The 26,297-nt window shown below is 42.4% G+C and overlaps 2 protein-coding genes, 1 long non-coding RNA gene and 1 pseudogene across 3 annotated transcripts in view; 3 read left to right on the top strand and 1 right to left on the bottom strand.

Moving 5' to 3' along the window:
- The window catches only part of LOC143267349 (ribonuclease P protein subunit p29-like), a 181,795-nt gene that overhangs the window by 83,677 nt on the left and 71,821 nt on the right, over nt 1-26,297 (bottom strand). The window lies entirely within an intron of this gene.
- LOC143267344 (cyclic AMP-dependent transcription factor ATF-1 pseudogene) lies at nt 8,064-9,834 on the top strand (annotated as a pseudogene).
- On the top strand, nt 12,801-17,516 carry LOC143267152 (uncharacterized). The gene is made up of 3 exons (XR_013042062.1): nt 12,801-12,961; nt 16,065-16,233; nt 17,371-17,516. It is a non-coding gene; the product is annotated as an uncharacterized LOC143267152 (long non-coding RNA).
- Nucleotides 18,059-22,255, top strand: LOC143267151 (uncharacterized). Its single transcript, XM_076544051.1, has 3 exons — nt 18,059-18,334; nt 20,470-20,585; nt 21,531-22,255. The coding sequence occupies exons 1-3, from the start codon at nt 18,224-18,226 to the stop codon at nt 21,721-21,723; spliced, it is 420 nt and encodes a 139-aa protein (XP_076400166.1). The 5' UTR covers nt 18,059-18,223; the 3' UTR covers nt 21,724-22,255.

Raw genomic sequence — 26,297 nt, 5'->3', positions numbered from 1 at the left:
GGTCACCAGAAAATTACCAAAGTGAGAGGAGAAATTAATAAAATAAAAACTAAGAGAACAATACAAAAAATTAATGAAACAAAGAGTTGGTTCTTTGAGAAAATCAATAAGATAGACAAGCCCTTATCCAAATTAACCAAAAGACAGAGAGAGAGAGAATCCAGATCAACAAAATCAGAAATGAAAATGGGGACATAACAACAGAGATTGAGGAAATCCAGAGAATTATCAGGTCATATTTCAAAAACCTCTACTCTACAAAACTGTAAAACCTAAGAGAAATGGACAATTTTCTAGATAGGTACCACATACCTAAGTTAAATCAAGACCAGATAAACTATTTAAATAATCCAATAACCCCTAAGGAAATAAAAACAGTCGTTCAAAGTCTCCCAACCAAAAAAAGCCCAAGATCAGATGGTTTCAGAGCAGAATTCTACCAGATCTTCAAAGAAGAGTTAATACCAATACTCTCTAAATTGTTCCACATAATAGAAACAGAAGGAACATTACCAAACTCCTTCTATGAGGTATGTAGTTCTTAATGGTTTGGGTTTTGTGACTATATGCTCATGATGAAGTCTAACATGTCTACCATAAGTCTGGAGCACTGGCAGCTGAATGTGGTACAGGGATCATATTGCTGGTATGACTTAAGTCCAAACACCAACAACTGTTATTTTATGAGAAGTCCCTGTAATTGCAGATGATGAACGTAATCAAAATTCACATGAATAAATTGGAAATACATTTAAACATCTAAACCTTTAATTGACATGTGACATTTGTTCTTTGGCAGTATTAATGACTTATGATGTTTTTACATTTGAGCATATTCTATAAACCAAAAAGATAAAATATGTTAAGTGTTTATAATGATAGAGTTCAAAGTCAGGGTTTGAATGTTAAATTCCTGGTTCTCAGGGACACAAGTGATAATAGGATCACAATATTAATATTTTTATTTCTTAGGAATAACATACGCATATACTAGCAGAGACAAGTCAAAATATAAAAAATCTGTGTGATATACCTAATGAAATTAGTATTGTGTTGTAAAATGATGTAAGATTTATGTGAGGAAATAAGTTAGTATACGCACCAACATCTTTGATTCATCCTTCATTAAATTAAGAATCATTATTCAAGAAGAGGCCACACTGTTTCAAACAGGACTTAGAGGGGAATGTTAGGAAGTTGGTGGTCCAAATGCTTTGTGAACTGAAAGGTTAGTACTGCCATTCAGCCTTGATCTAGATGGGGAAGGAAGATCTTGAGTAAATATTTTACAGTGCTGTTTGTCACACAATAGAAGTTAAATCCATTACTCTGAATCTTGTTGTAGTCTTGCCTCTAAGCCATCCAATTTATTTACTAAGGTGAGCAGAGCTCTTCCTCTAATATGTGAAATTGTTATTAATATTTTCATGACTACTCAAGAATGGATATTTGATAATAGCTTTTGGAATGAGTGCTATAGGGAATTGGGATTATTCATAGAAAGCTGTAAACTATGTTTGCCATCTGAGGCTGTTCTTGCCATAGATGTATTTTGCCTAGGTAACTGACAGACTCTGATCCCATTGACCTGGCATTTTCAAATAAAGTTAAAAGATGGCTTTTATATGTACTCATAACATATGCTTAACTATCTCATCTTTCCTATGAAATATACCATGAGGCAAATGTACATTAGCTTTCAGAAAACAGATGCTACCTACCACTGTATGTAAACTTTATATTAGCTATTAAGCTTCTCTATAAAGAGTTAAGATGTAAAATAATATGCAGGTGTACTATAGTAAATTGCCTGGCATGACTTCTGTTTAAAATATTTTATCCTCTTTTATAATAATATTCTGAAAATCTATAAAGCATGGCTTAGGCAGTGGTTTTCAATTCATGGGCCACAGACCCTTTGGGAGAGAGGAAGGAATTTTCACAGAAGTTGCATGTCAGATATCCTACATATCAGATTTAAAATTATGATTTATAACAGCATCAAAATTAAAGTTATGAAGTAGCAACAAAGTAATTTTATGGTTCGGGGATCACCATGACATGAGGAACTGTATTAACAGGTTGCAGGGTTAGGAGAGTTGAGAACCGCTGGCTTAAGGAGAGGAGGGTTTATCCTGCTGTGAATTCAGGTGAGTTCAATACCTGGTTGACTTGGGCAGATCACCATAATAGGAATATATGGTGGATGCGAGCTGTTTACCTCATGGCTGCCAGAAGCAGAGACATAGAGATAGGAGGGGAAGAGACAGGACAAGATAGAACCCCGATTATCTCTCTCCCCGGGGAGCTATTTCCTCCAGCTAAAGACTGCTACCCAGCATCTCAGGAACCTGTCCGCAGGGTTGTCTGGTGCTTTGAACAGTTGTCCTCCAGCTGCTGGTCCAACCTCGGGTGTTTGGGGACTGTTAGGAGGGACTTCCCTAGGAGAAGTAGGTCCCTACAGCTGAGCCTCTGAGCAATAAAGCCTAGCCTAGGCCTACTTCAGGACTAGCTCCTTGAGCCTATGTGCAACTTCCTGGCCTGCTGCCATGGCAGCTGTCATGCAAACAGCCTCAGCCTCCCACTCCACAGACTGAGCTTCCCCACATTCCTTCTCTGCTGTGATAGAGTGAGCCCTAATAAATCCTTCCTCTTCCAATTGTTTATGTCAGGTATCATGGTGAAGCCACAACAAACAAGGAACTAATTTAGTAATTGACCTCATTACCCTGAAATCTCCAGGCTCAGACTGCTTCACAGGTAAATTCTAAATCTGTTAAACTGTAGAGAAGAGATGGTTTCCTTTTAAAATGAGACTATGTGGCTACATGGCTCTAGCTGGCCTAGGAATCACTACGTACACCAGGCAGGATTTAACATTACAGTAATCCTCTTGCCTCTGCCAACTATGTGCTGGGGATACAGCCTGGAACCATTGTGCCCTGCTCTATACTATCTTTTCAGTGAAAGCTGTTCCCAAACAGAAAAGTAAACAGTGCCTCAACTCTGGTTTTGTTTTTGTTTTTGTTTTTGATTTTCAAGACAGGATTTATCTGTGTAGCTCTGGCTCTCCTAGAACTCACTATGTAGTGCAGGCTGGCCTAGAACTCAAAATTCTGCCTGCCTCTACTTCCAAAGTGCTGTAATTAATGTATGCCACCATGCCTGACTCTGCATCTACTTCTTTTGAGCCTCAGTTAGCCTTGCTTACAAAATCAAGAAAACCAAATGAAGTTACAGGTCCACTTTCACTTATTTACAGTGGACCCATTTGCCAACAAATGGACTAAATGTAACCCATTGCCAGTATTGGAAGCTTCATTTGGAGACAAGACATATCCAGTTGGGGTTCTGTCTTCCTGATTTTTTGGATTTTTTTCCTTTTTGGCTGTTTCATCTAGATCCCTCATATATGTATATATTTTAGAGTTGTTCTACTTTATTAGGCTTCCATAAGATCCCTCAAATGGCCCTGAATTTTACCTCTCCCTTCCTATATTTCTTCAGTTACCCCTGTTCTGTGTCCGTCCTCATTTGACCATCCTGTTCCAGACTCCATTACTCATCCACCCATAACAATCTATTCTATTCCTCCTTTATGGAGATCTGTCCCTCCCTGTGAGTCCCTAATTCTATACCTAACCTGTGGTTATAGTGATATATCTTTGACTAAATAGCTAATACCCATATATAATTGAAAACATACCATATTTGTATTTCTGTGTCTGGGTTGTCTCACTCACGATGACTTTTTCAAGCTCCCTCCATTTACCTGCAAATTTCATGGTTTTCTTTTTCTTTTTTAACTGCTTAGTAATAGCCAATTTCTGTAAGTGAACCACATTTTCTTTAGACATTCATTTGTTGAGGGACACCTAGAATATCTCCAATTTCTGGCTATTATACATTCAGCGGCAATGAACATGATTGAACAGGTAAGTGTCTCTGTGGTAGGTGAAGCATCCTTTAGGTTTACACCAAGAGTGTCATAGCTGAGTCATAATCAATTCCTAGCTTCCCAAGAAACAGCTACACCTATTTCCATAGTGGCTGTACAAGTGTGCATTCTCATGGGCAATGGATGAGTGTTTCCCATACTCCACATCCTGGTGACATTAGATGTCATTTATTGTATTGATCTTATCTGTTCTGCCTCGTGTAACATGAAGTCTCAAAGTAGTTTTGATTTGCATTGCCCTGATGACTAAGGATTCTGAACACTTTTAAGTGTTTTACAGACACAAGAATATTTTCTACTGAAAATTGTTTGTTTAGTTCTGTAACTCATTTTTAATTGTCATTCATTTTCCTGATATTCAGTTTTTTTTATTTTTTTTACATATTTTGGATATTAGCCCTCTATTCGATACATAGTTGATAAAAATCCTTTTCCCAGCCATGTGGTATTGATGCATGCCTTTAATCCCAGCACTTGGAAGGCATAGCCAGGAAGATTTCTGTGAGTTCAACGCCAGCCTGATCTACAGAGCAAGATCCAGACAGGCACCAAAACTACACACAGAAAACCTGCCTCAAAAAACAAAAACAAAAACATTCTTTTTCCCATTTTTAGGCTGCCATTTGGAATAAAACATTATTAGTGGCAGAATAGATAATGCTCCATGGGTGATCCCATATGTGGACAGACACATTAGAGTTAACAGAATTCAATAAAGCTATTTAATAAATGATTTCTATATAATAATCTATTCTTTACATTAATAATTTAATGAATATACTTCAATGTATTTTCACTTATTCTTTGAGAATTTCATAGAATGCATTTTGATCATATTCACCCCGCAACTCCTCCCAGTAATTCATCCAAATCTGCCCCGACATCTGTGATGTTCAACTTTGTATCTTCATCATTAAATTACATTTAAATAAACCCAGTGGCAGGCTCTTGAAGAAAGCTGACTCTCCCTCTGCCAGAAGCCATTGTTCATCCTTAGGTCATCAGTCAAGAGTAGGGGCTCAAGAACTCTTCCCACTCTATTGTAGCAGGAATCTTAACAATTCTTATTAACAAAATCAATCTAGAGGCCAGTTATTGAGGCTAATGCTGGTAGATCAGCTGCACAACAAGCCACAGCTATCTTTCCTTGCCAATTCCTCAGGTGGTCCTGTTTCCTCAGAATGGAGGCCTCTGAGTCCTCATCCAGAATGGGTCTCAGCTGAATTGCTGTTCAAAAGCCTGAATGCTTAACCAGCCAAATGCTTAACCAGCCAAGTGCTTCTAGTTTCTGGTCTCCACACCTTATATATCCTTCTGCTTTCTACCACCACTCCCTGGGATTAAAGGCTCGCTTTCTGGGATTAAAGGCATGAGTCACCATGCTTGGCTGAATCCTTGAACACATAGATTTCTGCCTCTGGAATTCTAGGATTAAAGGCGTGTGCTACCACTGCTTGTCCTTTATGTTTAATATTGTGGCTGCTCTGTCTCTGACCCCAGTTAAGTTTATTAGCATGCACAATATTTGGGGGAATACAATACCATGCTTGAAAGTTTAATCGCCTGATATTGTATAAGTGACCACAGGTGCTGTTGGTCATAAGTTCAGTGGTCCTGTGATGGCTAGAAGACACTGTTTGCTCTAATCCTCCCTGACCTCTGGCTCCTATAATCTTTTTGCCCCACCTTTAATGATGGTCTTTCAGCCTTGTGGAAAGGGTATGATACAGGTGTCCCATTAAATATGGCTGAAATCAGTGAAATAAAAAGAAAAATATAAAGATACACTGAAAGAAAGAGTTGATTCTTTGAAAACACTAACAAGATGGACACACCTTTAGCCAAATTAACCAATAGGAAGAGTAGGATGAAAATAATAAAACAGAGGAGGAAAAAGGAGACTTGGAGGGAATTCCAACCTTAACAATCTTCATTCCACCAAATTGGAAAAAGCTTTTCAAAATATTGATGAATTTCTAGATGTCTGTGATTCACCAAAATTATATCAAGATAGTGTGAACAATTTAAATAGTCTCATACTAATAAATGACATAGAAGCAGTAATTAAAAGTGGCCCAACAAAAAGAAGCCTAGAGCAGGACAGAATCAGTGTAGAATTGGACCAGACATTTAAAGAACAACTAATACTCCTCAGTTATCCAGTAAATTAAAACATGAAGGACCTCTTTCAAATTATTCTTTATGCCAGGAATACCCTGATGTTGAGAGAGGGAGATAGATAGATACATAGATAGGTAAGAAAGTAAATAAATAGGTAAAATGATAGATAGATAGATAGATAATGGATAGATAGATGAATGAGTAGATAGAATTACAGGAAATTACCCTGATGAACATATACACACAAATTCTCAATAGAATACTTGCAAATCAAGTTCAGGATCACATCAAAGAATAATCACCCACCATGATCAAGTGGTCTTCACCCCAGACCTGCAAGGATAATTTGATATAATAAATCAACATGTTTTTTCCACCACAAAAAAGGAATAAAATACAGAAACTACATGAACATCTGAGTATATAAAAAAATGGCCTTTGTAGAAGTCCAACCTCCATTCATAATGAAAGTCTTGGAGAATCTAGGTATATAGAGTATATATTTCAACATAATAAAGTCATTGTACAACAAGCCCACAGCAGCATCATGCTAAGTGGAAAAAAACCTCAAAACAATTCCCAAACATTCAGGAACAAGGAAAGGATATTCACTCTTTCCTCTCCTATTCAATATAGTACTTGAGCTCTTAGCTAGAGCAATAGACAACTGAGTTAGATAGAGGAGATTCAAACAGAAAAGAGGGAAGTCAAAATGTCCTTATTTGCAGATGATATGATTCTAAACAAATAAATCTAATAATTTATTAGAAGTCCCTTAAGGCTGATAAATACATCCATAAAAGTGGAAGAATGCAAAATAGTCAGTGGCCTTCCTGTATACCAATGACAAACCAACTGATAAAGAAATCAGGGAAACAATTCCACTCACAACAGGCTTAAAATATATCAGACATTTGGATTAGCATACTTTTAAAGCACACTATTAATAAAAACAGCTATGAAGTACCCAGGAGGAATCTAAATATATTCAAGACCCTTAAGGCTGATGTTCTGAGAGACATTCAAGACTGAAATGAATGGAAGTTTTTAAAGTTTAGTAGATAAGTAGGTAATAGAAAAGGCCAATTTTGCTAAATTGATAATACTAATGCAATAAATCTTGAATTAGGAAATGTGAATACAATAATGACCCCTTTTCTGTGGAACTTAATAATTTATCCATAAATACTCTATTATGGGGCAAAGCATAATTCATAAAGTGGAAAAGGTAAAAACATGCAGAGGTACTTTTAAAGAGGGAAAAGTAAAGGCCGGGCGGTGGTGGAGCACGCCTTTAATCCCAGCACTCAGGAGGCAGAGCCAGGTGGATCTCTGTAAGTTCGAGGCCAGCCTGGACTACCAAGTGAGTTCCAGGAAAGGCGTAAAGCTACACCTGTGTCAAAAAAACAAAAAACAAAAAAACCAAAAAAAAAAAAAAAAAAAACCAGGGAAAAATAGGGAGCATGCTGTATTAGAGAGAAATATGTCATAGGAGATAAAAAAATACAAAATACTTAAGTAGAGTTATTTAATCAGTCAGTGAAATTGGTAGACTGGATATTGCAACAGATGCGGTGTCCACAAACTTTGTATTTGTAGAAAAAAGAGGCTACAGACAACATAGAAACGGATGGGTTATCAGAGCATGCTCTGAGAATATGTCAAATGTTCTAGTTAGCTTTCTGTTGCTCTGATAAAAGTCCAAAAGCCAATCTGGGAAAGTAAAGTGTTTTTTCACCTCACAGGTTACAGTCCATCATCAAGGGAAGCCAAGGCAAGATCCCAAGGCAGGGGCATGAAACCAGAGAGGAATGCTGCTCACTGTTCTGCTCAGCTACCTTTCCTCTATGGCCCAGGCTCACATGCCTGGGGATGACACTACCCACAGAGGACTGAGCCCTCCTCCATCAATTAGCAATCAAGAAAATACCTGGGACAGGGGGAATGGAAGTTCCCGACCAGGACAGCGGCCAGGCGGCTCCCGCTGTGTTTGATTATGGAAGGTTCCCACAAGAGTAACACTCCAGAGACTGCACCTCAGCCTGGTTCAACAGTTCAGGGAACTCACATTTCTCAGATAGCCCATCAGGAAAAATTTGAAAGACCTTTCTTCTGAAGATACACGGGGCACAAAAGGAGACGGAGAAAGTCCTGGTATTTCTGCTGTCACGTCAATGTCTGTTCCAACCCCCATCTATCAGACCAGCAGCGGACAATACATTGCCATTGCCCCAAACGGAGCCTTACAATTGGCCAGTCCAGGCACAGATGGAGTACAGGGACTGCAGACATTAGCCATGACAAATTCCAGCAGTACTCAGCAAGGTACAATCCTCCAGTATGCACAGACTTCAGATGGACAGCAAATTCTCGTCCCGAGCAAACAGGTGGTCGTACAGACTGCATCAGGAGACATGCAGACCTACCAGATCCAAACCACACTGTCTGCCACTTCACTGCCACAGACTGTGGTGACGACTTCTCCTGTGACTCTTACATCTCAGACAACAAAGACCGACGACCCCCAACTCAAAAGGGAAATACGGCTGATGAAAAACAGAGAAGCCGCTCGAGAGTGCTACAGGAAGAAGAACGAGTACGTGAAGTGCCTGAGAACCGGGTCGCCGTTCTGGAAAACCAGAACAAAACTCTGATCGAAGAGCTAAAGACTTTGAAGGATCTTTATTCTCATAAAAGTGTTTGATTCTTAAAGAGAAAGTATTTTTATGGACTTGCTTTAAAATGAGGTGGATTTCTTTTTAGTGGAGTTTTATAAATTCAGAGGTCAAAGAAGCTATTTGTATTAGGTGTTTACAGTGCGCAGGTTGACAGAGGATAAGTGGAGATGAGCAGGAGGAAGCTGCTGGCAGGACTGAAGGTCCGGGGGAAGTACTCCAGGAAATGGACTGCAGCAAGGAAACTTAGACAGCAGTCCAGCCAGAGGTGGCGGCGGCCGCAGCAGCCCTGGTGAAGAACCTGCTCCCTCTCAGTTTGTATTCTTACTGTTTGTTTCCAAGATTTGCCTTTTCATTTGTGTGTGTGAGTGTGTGTGTGTTTGCTTCCTGCCAATAAATTCTCAATTACAAATGTAAAAGAAAGCATAATACGTTACTAAGTGTGTAAATTATGTGGTCTGATTGTTAGTTGTCATATTGTCAGGTGTGTTGAATAAGTTTTAATAGTTGCTTTTGTTGGATTTGAGGGGTTTTGATAAGTGTTCTAACAGGCAAAGGACACAGAATCTGAAGATGGTGATTTGTAACATTTTTAACAGAATGGAAAATTTGACAGTTTTAAATAGTTGATTTTTGCTTCCGGAAGGTAAGGGCGATTTTTCACAAGCATGTAATAATTTTGTTTTAATTCTCTAATCCGGTATGCAGTTGAAGAGCATTACTCTTTTGTGCTTTAACAGAATGAAGTGTTTACAAATGCCCTTAAAATCTTTTCAATAACCTGAAGATGTACACCAAAGCTTCCCGAGAGGGTTTATAATCATCTTACTGTAGGTTTGTCAGGTTCTAAAGTAGTTACCAAGGCAACTTGCCTTGAGACTATTTTGTAAGGTAGCCAAGGGTACCTTTATAAGAGAAGGGACTGCCAATATATTTTTATAGTGAATCTTTATAAATTCTAATGTCGAGTTTTTAATGATTATTTTAAATGTTTATATATAGTTTGTTTAGTAAAAAAATTGTATCTCAAATTACCATTTTTTATATTATGAGAAGAGTAAAGTTTTCAATTGGCTGATATTGAATTGTACTTTTTCTATGAAGTTTATCTAAAGTTTAAGCTGTGGTCAGTATACCAGTGTTTAACCTCTGTATTCTAATCTGTATACACTTTGAAACTGTACTGCAAAACTGTTGTGTGCCTATATAGTATAATTCATATGGTCTATGAAATTAAAGAACATTTGAAAAGATTTAAAAAAAAGAAAATGCCAAAGGAGCATACCTACAAGCTAGTCTGAGGAAGTCAAACCCTCACTACGTGTTAAGTAGACAGCCAAGATTAGCCATCACAGCAAGCCATAAAGGGGAAAACATAAACCTCAGCTTACTGCAAAGAACATTGACCCTCTATGAATAGAATTCTATGTCCAAAGTGAAGTTTCAAATGTATGAAGAATAATTTCAAAGAATTTATATTGGAAAATGTAACTCTCTTTAAAATAAGTGACAATAAAACAAGCCACAAAGGAAAATTTGGTAAATTTGACTATTGAAGCCCCTTCAGGAGGCTGCAGGGTGGGCATGGGGATTGGCTGTTGCTGACAGCACCTGTGACCATCCTTGCACTGTTTTGGTGAAAGAGTTCCCATCAGAAATCCTGCGCCTTATAAGCGTATGTTCTAAAGAAATGGATGGGCCCCTTTTGCTTGATGATTTGGAGAAGGCTGTATCCCATTTTCAGAGTCATAGATTTTTGAAAACCTGTAAACCAGCACCAGGCACAAACCCAGTATTCTTGGTGGCACACACTGTAGTGTCCATGCTCATCATGCTAGTGTCAGTGGTGAGCTCTGTAAGATGATTTAACTCTGGAGTATGATTTGTTTCCTGTTGCTGCTGTCTCCAAATCCTGCCTCTTTGACCACCAGAGAAACTTCAAACTTAATAAATCGTTTTTGCTTAGAAAACAATCGGAGGCTCCTAGCTGTTGTTTACAATGAAGACCCCACAGACGTCTTCCCAGGGTTCTCCTTTCTTCAGTAGGAGATTTTCCTTTCTCACAATGCATGGAGTAAGCAAGATGCGGCCTGTACGAGTTCAAGTCCAAATTCACAGGCTCCTTCTGACACCCCACTCTTTCTGACATGTCCAGTGTGTTTGTTTTCTTCCTATTTCTTTAAGGAAGGGGTACCCATTTTCTGCCTCTTGGACCCTTTCCAACACAGGTCCTTCCAGACATAGCATAATTATTAGAATTCCAAATCTTCGGTTGCAGAGATCGACTGCATTCTTTTGTAACTGGGTTTCTAGTTGATCCCTCCTAACCAAGAATGCATAGAGTGGTATTTCATCCTTTTTTTTTTTGCTTATTTTTTTGGTTTTTCGAGACAGGGTTTCTCTGTATAGCTTTGCACCTTTCCTGGGACTCACTTGGTAGCCCAGGCTGGCCTAGAACTCAAAGAGATCCTCCTGGCTCTGCCTCCTCAGTACTGGGATTAAAGGCATGCACCATCACCACACGGAGGTATTTCATCCTATCTTAGCCATCCATGTTAATGAAAAGGCCACTAAACATCATTATGACATGAGATCTACAGGAGATCCAGATGTGAGTTTGGATCATCATCCCTCCTTCCTTTCACCCTCTGGTCAATTGCTCATGAATACCAGTGAAGAAGAGAACACAACTGTGATGACTGTTCTGGTTTTCAGGTGACTACATCTAAGGTCAACTAACACCCAGAAAATTGAGCGAACTGCTGTCGGCCATTTCTACTTCATTTGAAGTAGGAAGATCTATTTCTAGTCTGGATCTCTGGGGCAGGAATTCACACCTTTAATTCAGATCTTTAATCGAGATGTAATCTGGACCATGCTTTCTGCTGGAAGCCTATAGAAAGACCTGGAAGAAGGAAGCTTTTCCTTCTTTCTCTGCTTCCTCCACCTTGTTAGCACATCCATTTCTTCACTGGCATTACAGCATAGTAATTTACGACTACAGCATAGACTGCAGATAGCTGAGGCATCCAGACTTGTAGACTGAGCAACTACTGGATTCTTTGACTTTCTATCCATAGCCAGCCATTGTTGGATTAGCCAAAGTACAGCTTGTAAGTAATTATAACAATTCTCTTTTCAATATATAGAGAGATTCATTTTATCACTTCTGTTGTGCTACAGAGCCCTGACTAACACACGGTGTATGTAGTGAGGACATTGTACAACAGTTTGGGTCTCATAAGAGTCTCAGCTCACTTACAAATTCCCAATGGCCACCTTCCCTTAACCTTAGCCTTCTCCAGGCACTTTTTTACTTCAAGGGACTCAATCTTCCTCCTCCACATCATCCTGACTAATTTCTTGGAATGCTTTATTTTTCATATTATTTGGTATGGGTATTAGAATGGTGTTGGAGCCCGTTTTAGGTTTCCTTGTGGCTTTACCCAGCCGGTCTGCATAGAGAGGATGATTTGACCAAGGGCCTGAGTGCAGGTTTCTAAGATGGTCAGCACTTGGCTGCTCTGGGGGGAGGTCTTTTGCTCCACCCCTTGGCTATCCTTTAAATACCCTAGGGCAAAGACACTCAGCTCCTCTCCAGGCTATCCTGTATTTTCTATCTGTTTCTCCCACCTCTAAACTTCTAAGTAATATTTACTACTGCTCCGACTGAAGAGTATTCTGGGAAAATAAGGGGGTAATGAGTAGTCTCCCCATAGGATGGGAAGGGCCAACTATTGTCAGTGTTTATAATTGAGTTTCCAACTTCTCATGGGTGAAGTAGTGAAAAGATGGTAAGGAAGCATAAAGAAATCTATAGCCTTGGAAGGAGGAGGAGCTGAATGGCTTCCCTTGTGTCACAGCAGAGATTCCTGGAAAGAAACATCAGCTTCTGGTCAGTTCATGAAGAATTAGCAAGGAAGCAAAGGCTGTGCCCCATGACATCAGCAGTCTCTTCTCTGGAATTCTACTGTATCCTTGAGAGCTCTTGGAATCCCGTGATGTCACTAGTGTTGTAGCAACACCATGTGAGTTTAGGACATTAGTTCACTGCTGTAAGGTTCACCTACAGAGATGTGGTCAAGACTGAGGCATCTAGTTGAGAGAGAGAATACACAGCATGGAGAGACCAGAGCGAGGAAGAAAGAAGCAGGCCCTAGGTCTCACTGGACAGCATGGAGAAATCTCTGGACCTGGGGAAGACACAGTGAGTTCAGGAGGGGCTGGGCAACTTTCTGGATGTGATGGTGTTGAGCCTTCCATAGCTAGGGCTCAAGAACTGGGAACTTGTGGAAAGGAATAGGCCTATGCTGCTCTGGATTCCTAAAGAGCAGACCCAGATCAAGGATCCATGATGGTTAATTTGGCAGATTCAGGAATTGACAAGGCTTTATCTGCTTTGCTTTGTACCATCTGCTTTCACTCTGAGTGGGGAGGAGGCACAGAGAAAGTAATGAAATATCTGTACCATAATTGTGTTCCCTCCCCCACACACTGGAGTCATTTAGCTGTGAGCCAGTAATCATAGGGGAAGGAGGGTGCCCTGGCAAAGCCTGAGGTTCTCTTAATTTACATCACAGCCACTAGCAGGGCAGGATCCACCACCTGCTGCTGTCTTCAAATGACCCCTGTGGTTTCTTAGTTACCAACTGCTGATGGCACACAGATCTGCAGTTCAGCCTGAGAGATGTTAGATTCAGTGAACCTGGACTGAGACTGCCCCCTTCCTGCCAGCTCTGAGTGTCTTGGACTGTCAGTGAGGATGGCTTTGTGAATCTGATGACCATGTTCTGCCCCTGCATGGCTTCCCCATTAACAGGAGAGTCTGAAGCAAAGAGCAAGTGAGGTGGGCATCCATCCACTACCTGAGTGTGACAGTAGCAATTTTCTCCTGGTTTTTCAAAGCACTTGGCTGAGTGCTCCAAAGCTACAGAGCATTCTCTGTAGCTGTGAATAAGCTTTAGAAGGATGTCCCCTGGGTCACATTGTCTAGGGAGAGAGAGGAACCCTGCTGACTTTTGAGACATCCACCTCCCTATAGAGAGATGGGAGAACTGACATCCACAGAGGGGGAGACTCAAGTCTGGTCTTTCAGGAATTGGTAGGGTAAAGACTCATCTGTCAGTTACTTTCTGAGCATCCTTCAGTGGGTCAGGTTTGACTGAGATGAGGTAAAGCCTAGGGCAGTACTGTGCTTTGACTTCTAGACTAGGGAATTACTGAGATACTTAACTTTGTCTACCTTGGTTGTCAGGGTGATATAACATCTGAATGGATATAGTTTACCCCACATCACTCATGTGTTCTTGGGTCCACTAAGTACCTTCCTGAGACCACAGTCCAGTCTTCTGAAGAATTTGCCATCCAGGCTGAACATGGTGCCATCTCCTCATTTCAGTGTTGCCAGGAAATTGACAAGTGTGATGTGGGGCTCTGGGAAAGGTCTAGAGTACAGTACTCCTGGTTTATCTCCTGTGTCCTTTGCCTGCCCTTCTCATGCTCCCATGAGTATTCTTTAAGCTGGCTGTGCCCCTCTCCTTCCCAAGGGCATGGGCATCTTCACAGATGGGTCCAGATCAAGAAATTAGTCTCTGTGTAGCACGAGGTGAAGCAACATAGCAGTGACACACTACATATTGTCCCCATGGCTGTGACACATTTGTCCTTTCATATCTGTGTCTGGCCTCTCACTAGCCATTCATCTTTCCTGACACTTGAGTGCTGGAATGGACCATCACTCATCCTGGCAGTGTTTGCTCTTGTGTCTCAGGGTTCACCTGGAGAGTCCCAGTTCTTACTCTCCACCCTGACATGTCACTAACTGATTACCTATTTGCTAATATTGTGTTGGCAGAATTATTTGTGCTGATTCAGGGAAATATTTCTCATTAACTAAGGGACATTTCTTTGTTCTGACAGGACACCCACAAACTCCTACCATATCCATATATTGTAAAAAGCCTTCTGAATCCTGCACAATGTTCTTGTTGACATCAGAGGATCAACCTTTCCTTCTCACCATTCTGACTTAATTCCCTAGCAACATTTTTTCTCATGTTATTGATTACAGATATCAAGAAGGGCAAAATCATTGCCTGAGATGTATTTTGAAGTGAGTCTTCAACTTCCCATACATGAAGTAGTGAAAATATTCTAATGAAACAGAAAGAGATCCCTGGCTTTGTAAGGAGGAGATGCTGAAGGTCTTCCCTTTTGTTTCTGGGAAAGCTGCTAGGAAGGGCAATATGGCTTTTGATGAAGTGCAGAAGAGCTAGTTAGTGCATAAGTGAGGACTGCCGGGGGTGACCCTAATCATCCCTTCCATGGAGATTCTATCCTATCATGGAGAGTGCTTGGTGTTCTCTGTGATGTCACCAGTGTTGTGGCAACACCAATGACTGTGTGTTATTCCTTCAGTTCCCATGGACATGTGGACAAGACTGAGCAGGCTGCTTGGGAGGAAGAATGGAGAACATGGTGTGACCAGAGAGAGACAGAAGGAAGCTGGCCTTTGGTCTCAGTGTAAAACCTGGAGAAATAAATGGTTCTGGGAAAGGCACAGTGAGTCTAGGGTAGGGGACAAGACACTTCCTGGAGGAGGTGAACTTGAGCTGATATTTCTAGTATTGTAGTTCAGCAGCTGAGAGTTTCTGTGTAGTAATGGGTAAGTCCAGCTTTTCTGGCTTTCTAAAGAGCAGACCCAGAGTCAAGAGTTTCTAAAGGTTAGTTTAGGAGAGCCATGATTGGTCCAGATTGCAGCTGCTTTTCTGGGAATTCCTTAAATTCCTTCTGACTGAGAAAGAGGATTGGGAGAAATGGACCACTGAGCTGTCCCTCTCTGTGTAGGGCATTGCTGCACTTCATCCTAGTGGATTACTCAGTTTCCATGGAAATCTGATGCCAATACGAAGGGAGGGAAACCAACTAGGCCACACAGCACATCAGCAGATGTTTTGGTCCTGAATACATGTGATTAGGTTTTGGTGCTGCTAAGCTCTAGGGACAACAGGCTTTGCTTGAATCACATCAGATGGTAGCTGACACTGTCCTCCAATTCTACTTGGCTGGCATTGCTTATGCCTTCCAGGGCCAGGATACTGCATTAGGGAGGGAGGCACATAATTATCCACAGTGGTTGAGGACAGAGACAGAGCTCAGTGGGCAGAGTTTGAGCATAGCTTTCCTGCTGTTTGGAAGGTTCCCTGGGTCCCTAGCATTCATTACATTAGGCTTCTTCTTGGTACTCAGCATGGTCTCTCCTGGTCCTTGCCATTAAAGAATACAAGTTAATTTGTTTTATCTACCTGCAGGGACTACTGGAGAGGCACCATCCCAACTCTCCAGCTTTACTGAGCAGGAGCAGGAGCAAGACATGAAAAAAATCAAAAAACTCACCATTCGCTTACATGACATGGAATGTGAGAGAAATGAACTTCGTGGTATCCTAGCCAATTATACTTGCAAGGATTTGAACAACAGGTAGTCATTATGCGCAGTTCTCTGCTGACCTTCTTGAAACCACAGTATCAATCCCAGGTTTCCTGAGGCACAGGAGGCTGAAATTCCAGGGTGTCCTGCTGCCTAAACTAGTTTTCATGAGTTCCTTTGAGATGCAGACTTGGAACCTGGGGAGGAATGAAATAGGGACACAGACTGTTCTGCTTCCTCCAAATGAAAAGCAGAATGTGTGGCCTCAAGTGCACTCTTGGGATACAGATAGTAGTGTGTGAACCCTCAACATGTACTTCAAGAGACCTTGACAGGTGTTAGCTTGTGGGAGATGCTAGGTACTGTGAGTTTGTGGAGAGTCTTTGTACTTGACCAGCAGATGATTGTGTATGAAAGCTCATGAAAGCAGCTGGAGGGCCCTGGTTTATTCATCTGACTAAGCGTGTGGCCAGAAGCTCCCCTCTGGTCTTCTTATACTCTGTGGCAATGCCACATTTCAACATCTTGGGCATCCTGATTTCATGTAGTGTGTGTGTGTGTGTGTGTGTGTGTGTGTGTGTGTGTGTGTGTGTGTGTATGTGTGTGTGTTGCACAATCCTTAGAGCATTGGGTCTGTTAAAGGGTCTGAGGATTTAACATGGGTCCAGATTACAGCACTGGTGAAGCAAGGGAACCTCACTTTGAGCATCACACCTCTTGGTCACTGTGCTCACCGTTTTAGAACATAAGAATCACTGTGCAGTTTATAAAACCATTCTGAAATGGGGGCTCCTCCCGGCAAATACTAATTGTTTGCTCTGGGTCTCTGTGTAGCTATTGGCACCCAGGAATGAGAATCCCTGTTCTAGAGATAGGAGAAATGTTACAATAGGTTTCTTGTGTTTTCAGATATGTGGCACAGATTCCTGGCAACTTCTTAGAGCACTTATCTATAGCTCCATGCCCTCTCTGGGTGCTCATGAACTGGATCCCTCACCTTAAACCTTCTGTCTGTTATGTTGTGAGCACAAGATAGAATGTTTAATAAGCACCAGGAAGTCCCAGTGTTTAAATACCAGGCTGTGGCATCTACTGTGCTGGGGTAGTCCATGACACAGCCTTATTTATGTGATCCTTATTGCCTGTGTTCATGGGGTTCATTTTTCCTGGGGCCATGCCCTACCACAGGCTGAACTTTGAAACAGAGATGCTTGAAATGGAACACAAGCAGGTGATGTCGGCTCTCCAGAAAATGCCATTGGAGATGAGTGAAGCCTTGGAAAAGTGCAAGGGGCTGATGGAGGAGACTGAATACTTTAGGTAAGTGCCCAATAGCTTGGGAGGGACTGATTCTGCCCTACTTTGTCCTTGACTCAAAGTGAGGGCTCTGGTTCTAGCCTGTGTGCCTCTGAGCCCATAGCCTGCCTTGTGGCCCTTCAATTTTTGCCTCTTGGACTCAATTTTGCTAAGTGTGAAGAAACACTGAGGCCCTCCTATTATTGTCCTGCCCAACTCAGGAGACCTAAGACAGAAAAATGGTTTGTACCATGAACAGATTCCTTGAAGCCCAGGTTCTCTGGGTGCTGGCAGGGGCTTCACAGATCTGATTTGCCTGGGATCTGTAGAGAGAAGTTATTCCTGTTGGAACTTCTGCCCTCATTCAGAGTGTTTTGCGTCTACCTGCTGATGCTTTCCCAGTATCAGGAACAGTTAAGCATAGGTGTGGACTGTACCCTTTTCTCAGAGGGACAAGATCCCTTTTGGTACCTGTATTTTCAGAAGTAGTTTGAATTTGTCTGCATTTTGGCTATTCTCTGGATTTGGCCTGCATTTGAGTGATGCTGGCTAGTCGACTGAGAGCTCCATTCTTGTTCTGTTGACCTCAGACTTTTCATGGTTGGTGGTACTTGGATGCAGGATGGCAAATAGAGGCTCACTGTGGCTCACCATGTTTTGGTGATTGTTTAGTTACCTCAATGGCCAGATCCTACCAGAGTGTAATCAGCTAAGGAACAATGTCCATCTGTTGAGACATCAGAACATGCTGTTGTGGAAGGAGCAGACTGAAGAGCATGAGACCTGTGAGAAGTTGAAGAAGCTCTTAAAGGAGGCCCATGAGAAGATGTGTGACCCCTGTGCTGAGCAGCAGCAGGTAGGCTGAGGCAGTAGGGGCAGACTGCCCAACTGTCCAACCATAAAATTAAAACACCCATGTAAGCACCCACCCACCCATCCATAATCCATTTCTGTGATCATTCACAAGTCTTCCTGTCGAGTTAGCCTCTTGCTAGATACTAGCTGATTGGAAAGCAAACCCTCCTGGTCTGCTGGAATTGCAGTACATTCAGAGAGATGAGTCTGTGAGATACCACACACCTACATGTCATTATATTAGAATCTCTCATGCAGGGAGCTACTTGTAGAATATCACAGAGCTCTCATTGATTAGGTCAGTGGCCTGTGGCTCATTTGCATTCTGGGGTCCTGTGAGATCATAAGTAGGAAGCAGCTTGCAAGGACTAGAGCCCTAGACAATGCCAAGTGAATGTTTTTCATTGTCAACTTTTGGCGTGGCAAGTGGAATTGTCCTTTCTTCCTGAATTCCATTTTGTCCTCTTTCTTTAGCTTAATTCTTAGGTCACACTCACAGAAGCTGAGTATCAACTTGTCAGCCCTGTTTTCTGTGAGTGGTGCTGGGCAGTTCTCCCATCCTGGAGTTTCCAGTCTGGAGCTGACTGAATGACCATCGATGTGGGAGGACTTTGACAGCCTGAGGGTTGGGGTGACAGGTTTAAGGCTTGAAGAGAACATTTTCTCCAATCACCTCAACATAGTTTGACTAAGCTGTGTGCTCTCCTCTAGGCAGTTTTAGTCCCCAGAAGATGGATAGATCTGTTGTAGGCCTCTGTGGAAACATCTGATGTGCATAATCTAAATTTATCTGTTTACTGAATATGATATTTTCTTCTTTTTTTTTTTGCTAACTTTTGATTCCTGTTTTCTGTGTGTGATCCTTACAGGTGTATGTAAATGTGTACATACACAGGTGTGTTCAGAGACTACATAATGAAACCCCATGTTGTCATCTGTTGCTTACTCTCTTGTTCCCTTGAACCAAGGTCATTCACTGAACATAAAATTATCTGTTTGGGCTATTTGGGCTGGCCAGGACTCTGGATCTCCTGTTCTTCAATGGGTCCTTCTGTCTTGTTTTTTTTTTTTTTTTTTTTTTGGCTTTTTTTTTTTTTTTTTTTTTTTGGTTTTTCGAGACAGGGTTTCTCTGTGTAGCTTTGCGCCTTTCCTGGAGCTCACTTGGTAGCCCAGGCTGGCCTCGAACTCACAGAGATCCGCCTGGCTCTGCCTCCCGAGTGCTGGGATTAAAGGCGTGCGCCACCAACGCCCGGCTTCTTCTGTCTTGTTTTGTCTCATCTAATTGTCACAAGTTTCAATTGCTCAGAAAGAAAAAGGAGGGAGTAGTTTCTCTTGTGTTTATACACTTTTATTGCTTTGGTATACATGTGTTCTTTAATAAATCACAAAATCAAACAATACACCTATTTTAAAAATAAAAACTAGACTTCTTCCTTTTCACTACACAGAGCTAACACAAAGGAAATGTCTTGTTTTTCTCATTGGTTTCAAAACACGGAATCTAACAGTGCATCTACTTGCCGACATTGTGTTATTGACTATATCATGTGCATGTGTGTGTGTGTGTGAGTGTGCGTGTGTGTGTGTGTGTGTGTGTGCGTGCGTGCATTTGTGTCCATCTGTGTGGGTTAACTTCTCTCTGTGTGTGAATGCTGACTATTATTTGGACATTAGTGTTCCTTTGGTTTCTGTATATGACCTCCTGTTGGTGAGTGGGTGTTTGTGTGCCCATATTTCCTGTATGTGTAGGGGTAAATGCTTGTGTGTGTGTGTTGGGGATATGGGTGCTTAAAAGTACTAGTGTTTGTGAATGTGTAAACTCATGTGTGTGTTTTTCTCTGAAATTACTCGTTATATTTTTAATGATGATGGAGACCAACTAACTTTATTGAGAAAGTACTGTGCCTATCTCTAATTGCCACTGTGTTCATTTCTCATCCAAAGAAAGTTAATCTTCTTCTCAATAGTATTCCTGGTGATTGCTCCTTCTATTAGAATTGGCAGCGAAATTGAACATGTTAGTGCATTACAGTGGGCTTGTATGGGTGCATAAATGTACTTATGTGTGTCCTTGACTTTATGTGTGTGCATGAGAGTGAGAAATCTCCCCTGAGAACACAATCTTCTAATGAACAGGAGCAAGAAAGCCTGGATGAAAAACTGAAGGGCCTGCTGAATCAGAAGGAGCTGGTCACCCAGCAAAGGGACTTGGCAGAAAAGCTGCAACATCACTTCAGTGTTTATGAGATGAGGTAGGAGCCCAAACTGGGAGGAGTAGTTAGAAAGATGTAGGTCACTTGTCCCTATATCTCTGTCCTTTTTTGGAATCTCCCCATCTGGATGGCTCTCATCCACAGGCAGTGAAAGACCACCTCAGGGTGTTGTGCTGGCCCTGTTAACAAGAACTTCTCCAGGAAACACTATGTTTGAGCCTTAGTGTTTCTGAGGAATGTGTACTCCTTATTCCCTTCTGAGATCTCTAGTATCTTCTCAGTGTCCCCTGTGTCTCCCCACAAATCTCCCTATGGTAGTCCTCAACCTAGCAGGAGGAGGGTTAGTTTTGAAGGACAGTGTGTGCTCTTGTTAATTTATTTTCCTTCCAGAACATCACATTTAAAGAGAAGTTCCTACTTTTGGTTAGATCTGCATGCAGCACACTCCTGCTGATTATAAGCTCTCTGCAGTGTGCATCTGTCTCCTGAGAAAAGATTATTCTGGACATAAGATTATTTAGGGGTTGAGGTGTTGAACTCAGGCAGGTCTTTGTGTTGTAGGAATAATCAGAACCTTCACTGCTTTTATTTTGTAGGCTCTCTAGAGGGACTACATTCAGTTTCCCAGGTTACTCATTAACCTGGCATCTAATTAGGGCCATGTACATCTGCCCTGAACTGTTACTCAGACCTTGATACACTGTTATGTTTTTTCTCAAAATATTGTTTCTGGACAGCTGTAGAAATGTGTGGATTTTCTTGTCCAGCACTGTCTAGTTCTCAGTTTGTCTTCTAGCAGATTTTAAAACACAGAGTTAAATCCAGGCTAAGGTGCACTCTGACACTACTCTCTTAGGAAATCAAGGAATGACCTGAGCTGAGAGGTCATGTTGGACTGTCCAGATGACTAGAGCTGGTTCAGGCTCAACAGCTGACACAGCAGGTCCCCACCAGGCCTGTTCCCTAACTGCCTTCCTCCTCTAGGTCAGAAAATCTCCAGCATGACCTGGAACATGTCACAGCCCAGGATGAGAGCCTCCTGCAGACAGAGCTGCTGGAGCAGGAGCAGGAAGTATCACAGGCAAGTGAGCCACCACTGCATTCCAACCCGGGCAACCATGGCATTTATGGGGACTGGGGGCTCTTGACATTGGCTTCCAGTGTGAATAGGCCCTGATTTTGTCTAGCCTGTGGCCCAGCCAGGATGCCTCTGGGACTGATTGCCTTTCTTTCTCACACAACAGCTTTGAGAGAACTGAGGAGGCCAAAGAAGCCACAATCCACTTGAACCCGTGGTGCTCTCCACCCTTGGATTGAAGCCTCCTCAGAAGAATACACACTCCAAGTCTCATGGGGCATTGCTATACTTGCTTTGAAATGGTCTTTTACATTTGTGACTGCCTTCCTACCATGTTTTCAAGGCCAGCCACAGGCTTTTGACTGTGCCTCAAAGTCTCTTGCATGATTAACCTAACCCTTTAATCTTTTAATTTAGCAAGCTGCTTAGCATAATTTTTTTGTTTGTTTTTTTTTTGGGTTTTGTTTGCTTTGGGTTTTTTGGTTTTCTTTGTTATTGTTTAAGATTTTGAATTCATTTGTACTTTCTTTGGTTCTTGTTGTTTGGTATTTTGATATGACTATTTACTGTTTATATTGTGTGCCCTTTCATCCATTATTGAGTAAAATGATTGTATCTTTATTAAGAAAAATGTGATTGCCTACTCTTCACTCTTAACACCTTAAATGTGGTCATATACACAATGGAGTACTACTCAGCAGAGAAAAACAATGACATTATGAAGTTTGCAGGCAAATGGATGGATCTAGAAAAAATCATCCTGAGTGAGGTAACCCAGACTCAGAAAAACAAACATGGTATGTACTCACTCATAGGAGGATAGTAGATGTAAAACAAAGATGACTAGACTAATACTATCAACTTCAGGGAGGCTATGTAGAAAACAGGACCCCAAGAAAGACACAGGGTTCGCCCAACAACAGAAAAGTGGATGAAATCTACATGAACAACATGGACGTGAGTAGGGCTAATGAAGGGCAAGGGTCAAGGGAAAGAGAGCTTAGGGGAGCAGGAGATCCCAGCTGGATCAAGAACACAGAGAGAGAACAAGGAATAAAAGAGCATGATAAATGAAGACCACATGAGAATAGGAAGAAGCAAAGAGCTAGCGAGGTCCCCATAAATCAACAAAGAAACGCCCACAATAGACTACTGGCAATGGTGGAGAGACAGCCCGAACTGACCTACTCTGGTGATAGGATGGCCAAACACCCTAATTGTCATGCTAGAAACCCCATCCAATGACTGAGGGAACTGGATGCAGAAATCCACAGCCAGGCCCCAGGTAGAGCTCCACGAGTCCAATTGGCGAGAAAGAGGAGGGATTGCATGAGCAAGAGTTGTTGAGACCAAGGTTGGAAAAACCACAGGGACAAGTAGCCAAACAAATGGAAACACATGAACTATGAACCAATAGCTGAGGAGCCCCCTACTGGATCAGGCCCTCTGGATAAGTGAGGCAGTTGATTAGCTTGATCTGTTTGGGAGGCACCCAGGCAGTGAAACCGGGTCATGTTCTCAGTGCATGAGCTGGCTGTTTGGAACTTCGGGCTTCTACAGAGACACTTGGCTCAGGCGGGGAGGAGGGGACTGGACCTGCCTGGACAGAATCTACCAGTTTGAACTCAGTCCTCAGGGGAGTCTTTGCCCTGGAGGCAATGGGAATGGGGGGGGGATTCAGCTGGGGGAAGAGGAGGGAAGGGCGGGAGGGGGGAGAATAAGGGAATCACTGGCTGATATGTAAAATTAAATTAAATTATAAAATAAAAAAGACCTCTTTCTCTGGTCAGCATTGCTTTGGGTTCAAAGTTTGTCTAGCCTGTGTGCCAGCTAGGCTGCACTAGATATGATGGTCTTTCCTTCTCTGAGGGCAGGTCTCAAGGGAAACCAGAGGAGGCCAAAGAAGTCCCAGACATCTTTATCACGTGACATTCTTCAGGCTTAGGGTTAAGGCCCCCTCAGATGAAGACACCCACTTTAGCTGTGATTTCACTAGTGAGACAAACACCAAGTGACCTCCAGGGGATCCAGCCCCCATCAGATCCATGGGTCTGTTGGCTCAGTACTCCTGAAGAAAAGAAGGCATCAACAATGAGCTTGAGACACAGAAAACCTGAGACAGGAGTTACTGAGAACCCTGACATTCAGCAGAATGTGGCTTCTGTGAGGGGTACTACAACATGGAGGGTAGAGATGTTGGTGAGCAAGACTTTTTCTATCGGTTTAATTTCGATGTCTTTGGCAAGCTACTTAGCCCTCCCTATGTGATGGGAAATCTATCATGGACTGTCTTGAGGTTAAGTTGTTCTAGATAGACAGTTTCCAACTCTTCACTCTTAATATCATGTGCGATGTTTTCATCCTGTCACTCCAGAACCTCCTTTAACACCAGAACTCTGTGTGCCCATCTTGGGCTACATTGTGACTTCCAAGCCAAGACAGGGATACATAGGTCTTTGCATGTGGATAGTGTTGCCAATTCAGTGTATACCCAATTCTTGATGAAAAAAGCATCCATACTGCATCCTTGTGGACATATATATATATATTGCTATCCTTCAACTATATTATTCTGTATACACATTTCATGAAATGATCCTGTGAACCCTATTAATGAGAAACAACCATATCTTGTCCATGGACCTGACACAGCTGTGGGCATCTTGTGTTGATATCGATGACTCCTGTTACCACTGAAGGCTCAGCAGCTGTCTTCAGTCTGGGCCACCACTTGTGACTATGGTACTGTGAAAGGGATATGATACCACAGGGCATATGTGTGTTTTAGAGGACTGTGCTGCCAACTGGGACCAGAGTGACATCTGTGCCAGGAACATTGCCATGAGCCACATCGGGGTCCCTGGCTCTGCTGAAACCAGGGTCTGCATTGCTTTCCCAGATCCTGATGCCATCACAGACAGTGCAGATGCCTGGAATCTGGGCTGCCACATGGATCCACTTGGGTACTGCTGGTGGGTCCATGCTGATCTGAGTGATGTGCATTGCCAACTAGGGCCATGTTGACATCCAGGCCCAGCAAGCCACCTAGCACCATGTCTGGGTTCATGTTGCTAATGCAGCCAGTGTTTGTGGCCTATATTGCCAACCAAGAGACATACAGGACCATCTTAGACAAGGGCTGTGTCTTCCAGGGATATACAGTTCTTAGTGGACTATGCTACCACCAGGGGCTATGGTGTCCTCCCAGTCTAGGCTGCTGCTAATGGTCATGTCTAAAAACTGTACCCTGCCACAGCTTCATTTTTTGTTGGTGTCAGTTGCTCCTGTTGCCACTGAAGACAGGATAGGGATTCAAAGAGTTAACCCTGCCTCTAACAGGCTGTAGCACCAGGGAGAACTGGATCTGCCCCTCACCACCTCAGCACTTGGAGAGTGGGTCCTGCCCCTGGACTGAGTAGCATGTAGACCTAAATTGTTAGTGGTTGTGTAGGTGAGCTGGCTGTGATGGTGTGAGAGCAGAAGAGCTGACTCTGCTCCCCTTCTTCTGACCTGTGGTGGCAATGGTGAGGGAAAGATGTCTGCCCCACCTGAGGATATGCTATCTGAGGCTGGTGGGAGAGCTGGCCTCTGGGCCATGAGAGTTGGACAGTCACCTATGGAAACAACTGGAGGACTGGACTCAGCCCCTTGCCTCTCCAAACAGTAGGGTTGGTCCTTGTGTTCTGAGTGTGGGTGACTCAGATGTGAGGTCAGGTGGGTAGCATGAATCTTAACAGGTCTCATTAATAAAATCAGACCTGAAGCCAGGGATTGGGGTGAATCCTAGAAGATCAGAGAAGCAGAGCAAGCCACAGCCTGCTCACCTTGCCAGTTCCTCAGCTGATCCTGTTTCCTCAGACTGGGAATCTCTGAGTCCTCATCCAAATAGATCTTAGCTGAACTGCTGCTCAAAAGTCTAAAGGCTTAAGAGACTCTATCTAGTTCCTCATCCTCTCTCCTTATATACTTTTCTGCTTCCAGCCTCTTGCCTTATATACTTTTCTGCTTCCAGCCATGATTTCCTGGGATTAAGGCTTGTGTCACCATTCCTGTCTGCTTCCAGTATGACTTAGAACTCACAGACATCAGGATGTTTCTCTGCCTCCAGAATGCTAAGATTAAAGGTGTGTATGCCACCATTTTCTGGACTCTAGGTCCTAGTGGCTATTTTGCACTCTGACCCCAGATAAGTTTATTACGGTACAGTATTTTGGGGAACACAATATTACCACACATGAGAGCAGGATAATCGGCCTCTGTCCAATCTACCTCCTCTAGTGGGTGATTTGGCTGGGGAAGAATAGGAGAGCTTGCTCAAGTGGTGAAGATGTGGGAAAGCTGGTGGGTTCTCTAACCCAGCTACCACCCAGGTTCATAACCAGGGCTATAAGTTATCCCACCCTAACACCCTCTTCATCTATGAACTGCAAGGACATGTGAATGGCCCAGATCTGTAGATCAGAGCTACAAGATCTCTCTGACACAGACATTAATTCTATATCCAAGAGGAGTCCCAGTGAGGGTGGATTATTGACAGTGTAGTAGAAATCAGAGGCCAGAACCCTTACGAGAAAAGATGTATAGATGAAAGGATGTACTGTGTGACTCACTGGGCCACACTACAGATTCCTCAGCAAGATTCTTGTTTGTTTGCTTTGGTTTTGGGTTTTCCA

The sequence above is a fragment of the Peromyscus maniculatus genome, chromosome 9 (genome assembly GCF_049852395.1).
Source record: "Peromyscus maniculatus bairdii isolate BWxNUB_F1_BW_parent chromosome 9, HU_Pman_BW_mat_3.1, whole genome shotgun sequence".
Classification (NCBI taxonomy): Eukaryota; Metazoa; Chordata; class Mammalia; order Rodentia; family Cricetidae; genus Peromyscus; species Peromyscus maniculatus.
Note: the sequence above shows the minus strand (reverse complement) of the source record. Positions and strands in the feature narration are given on the sequence as shown.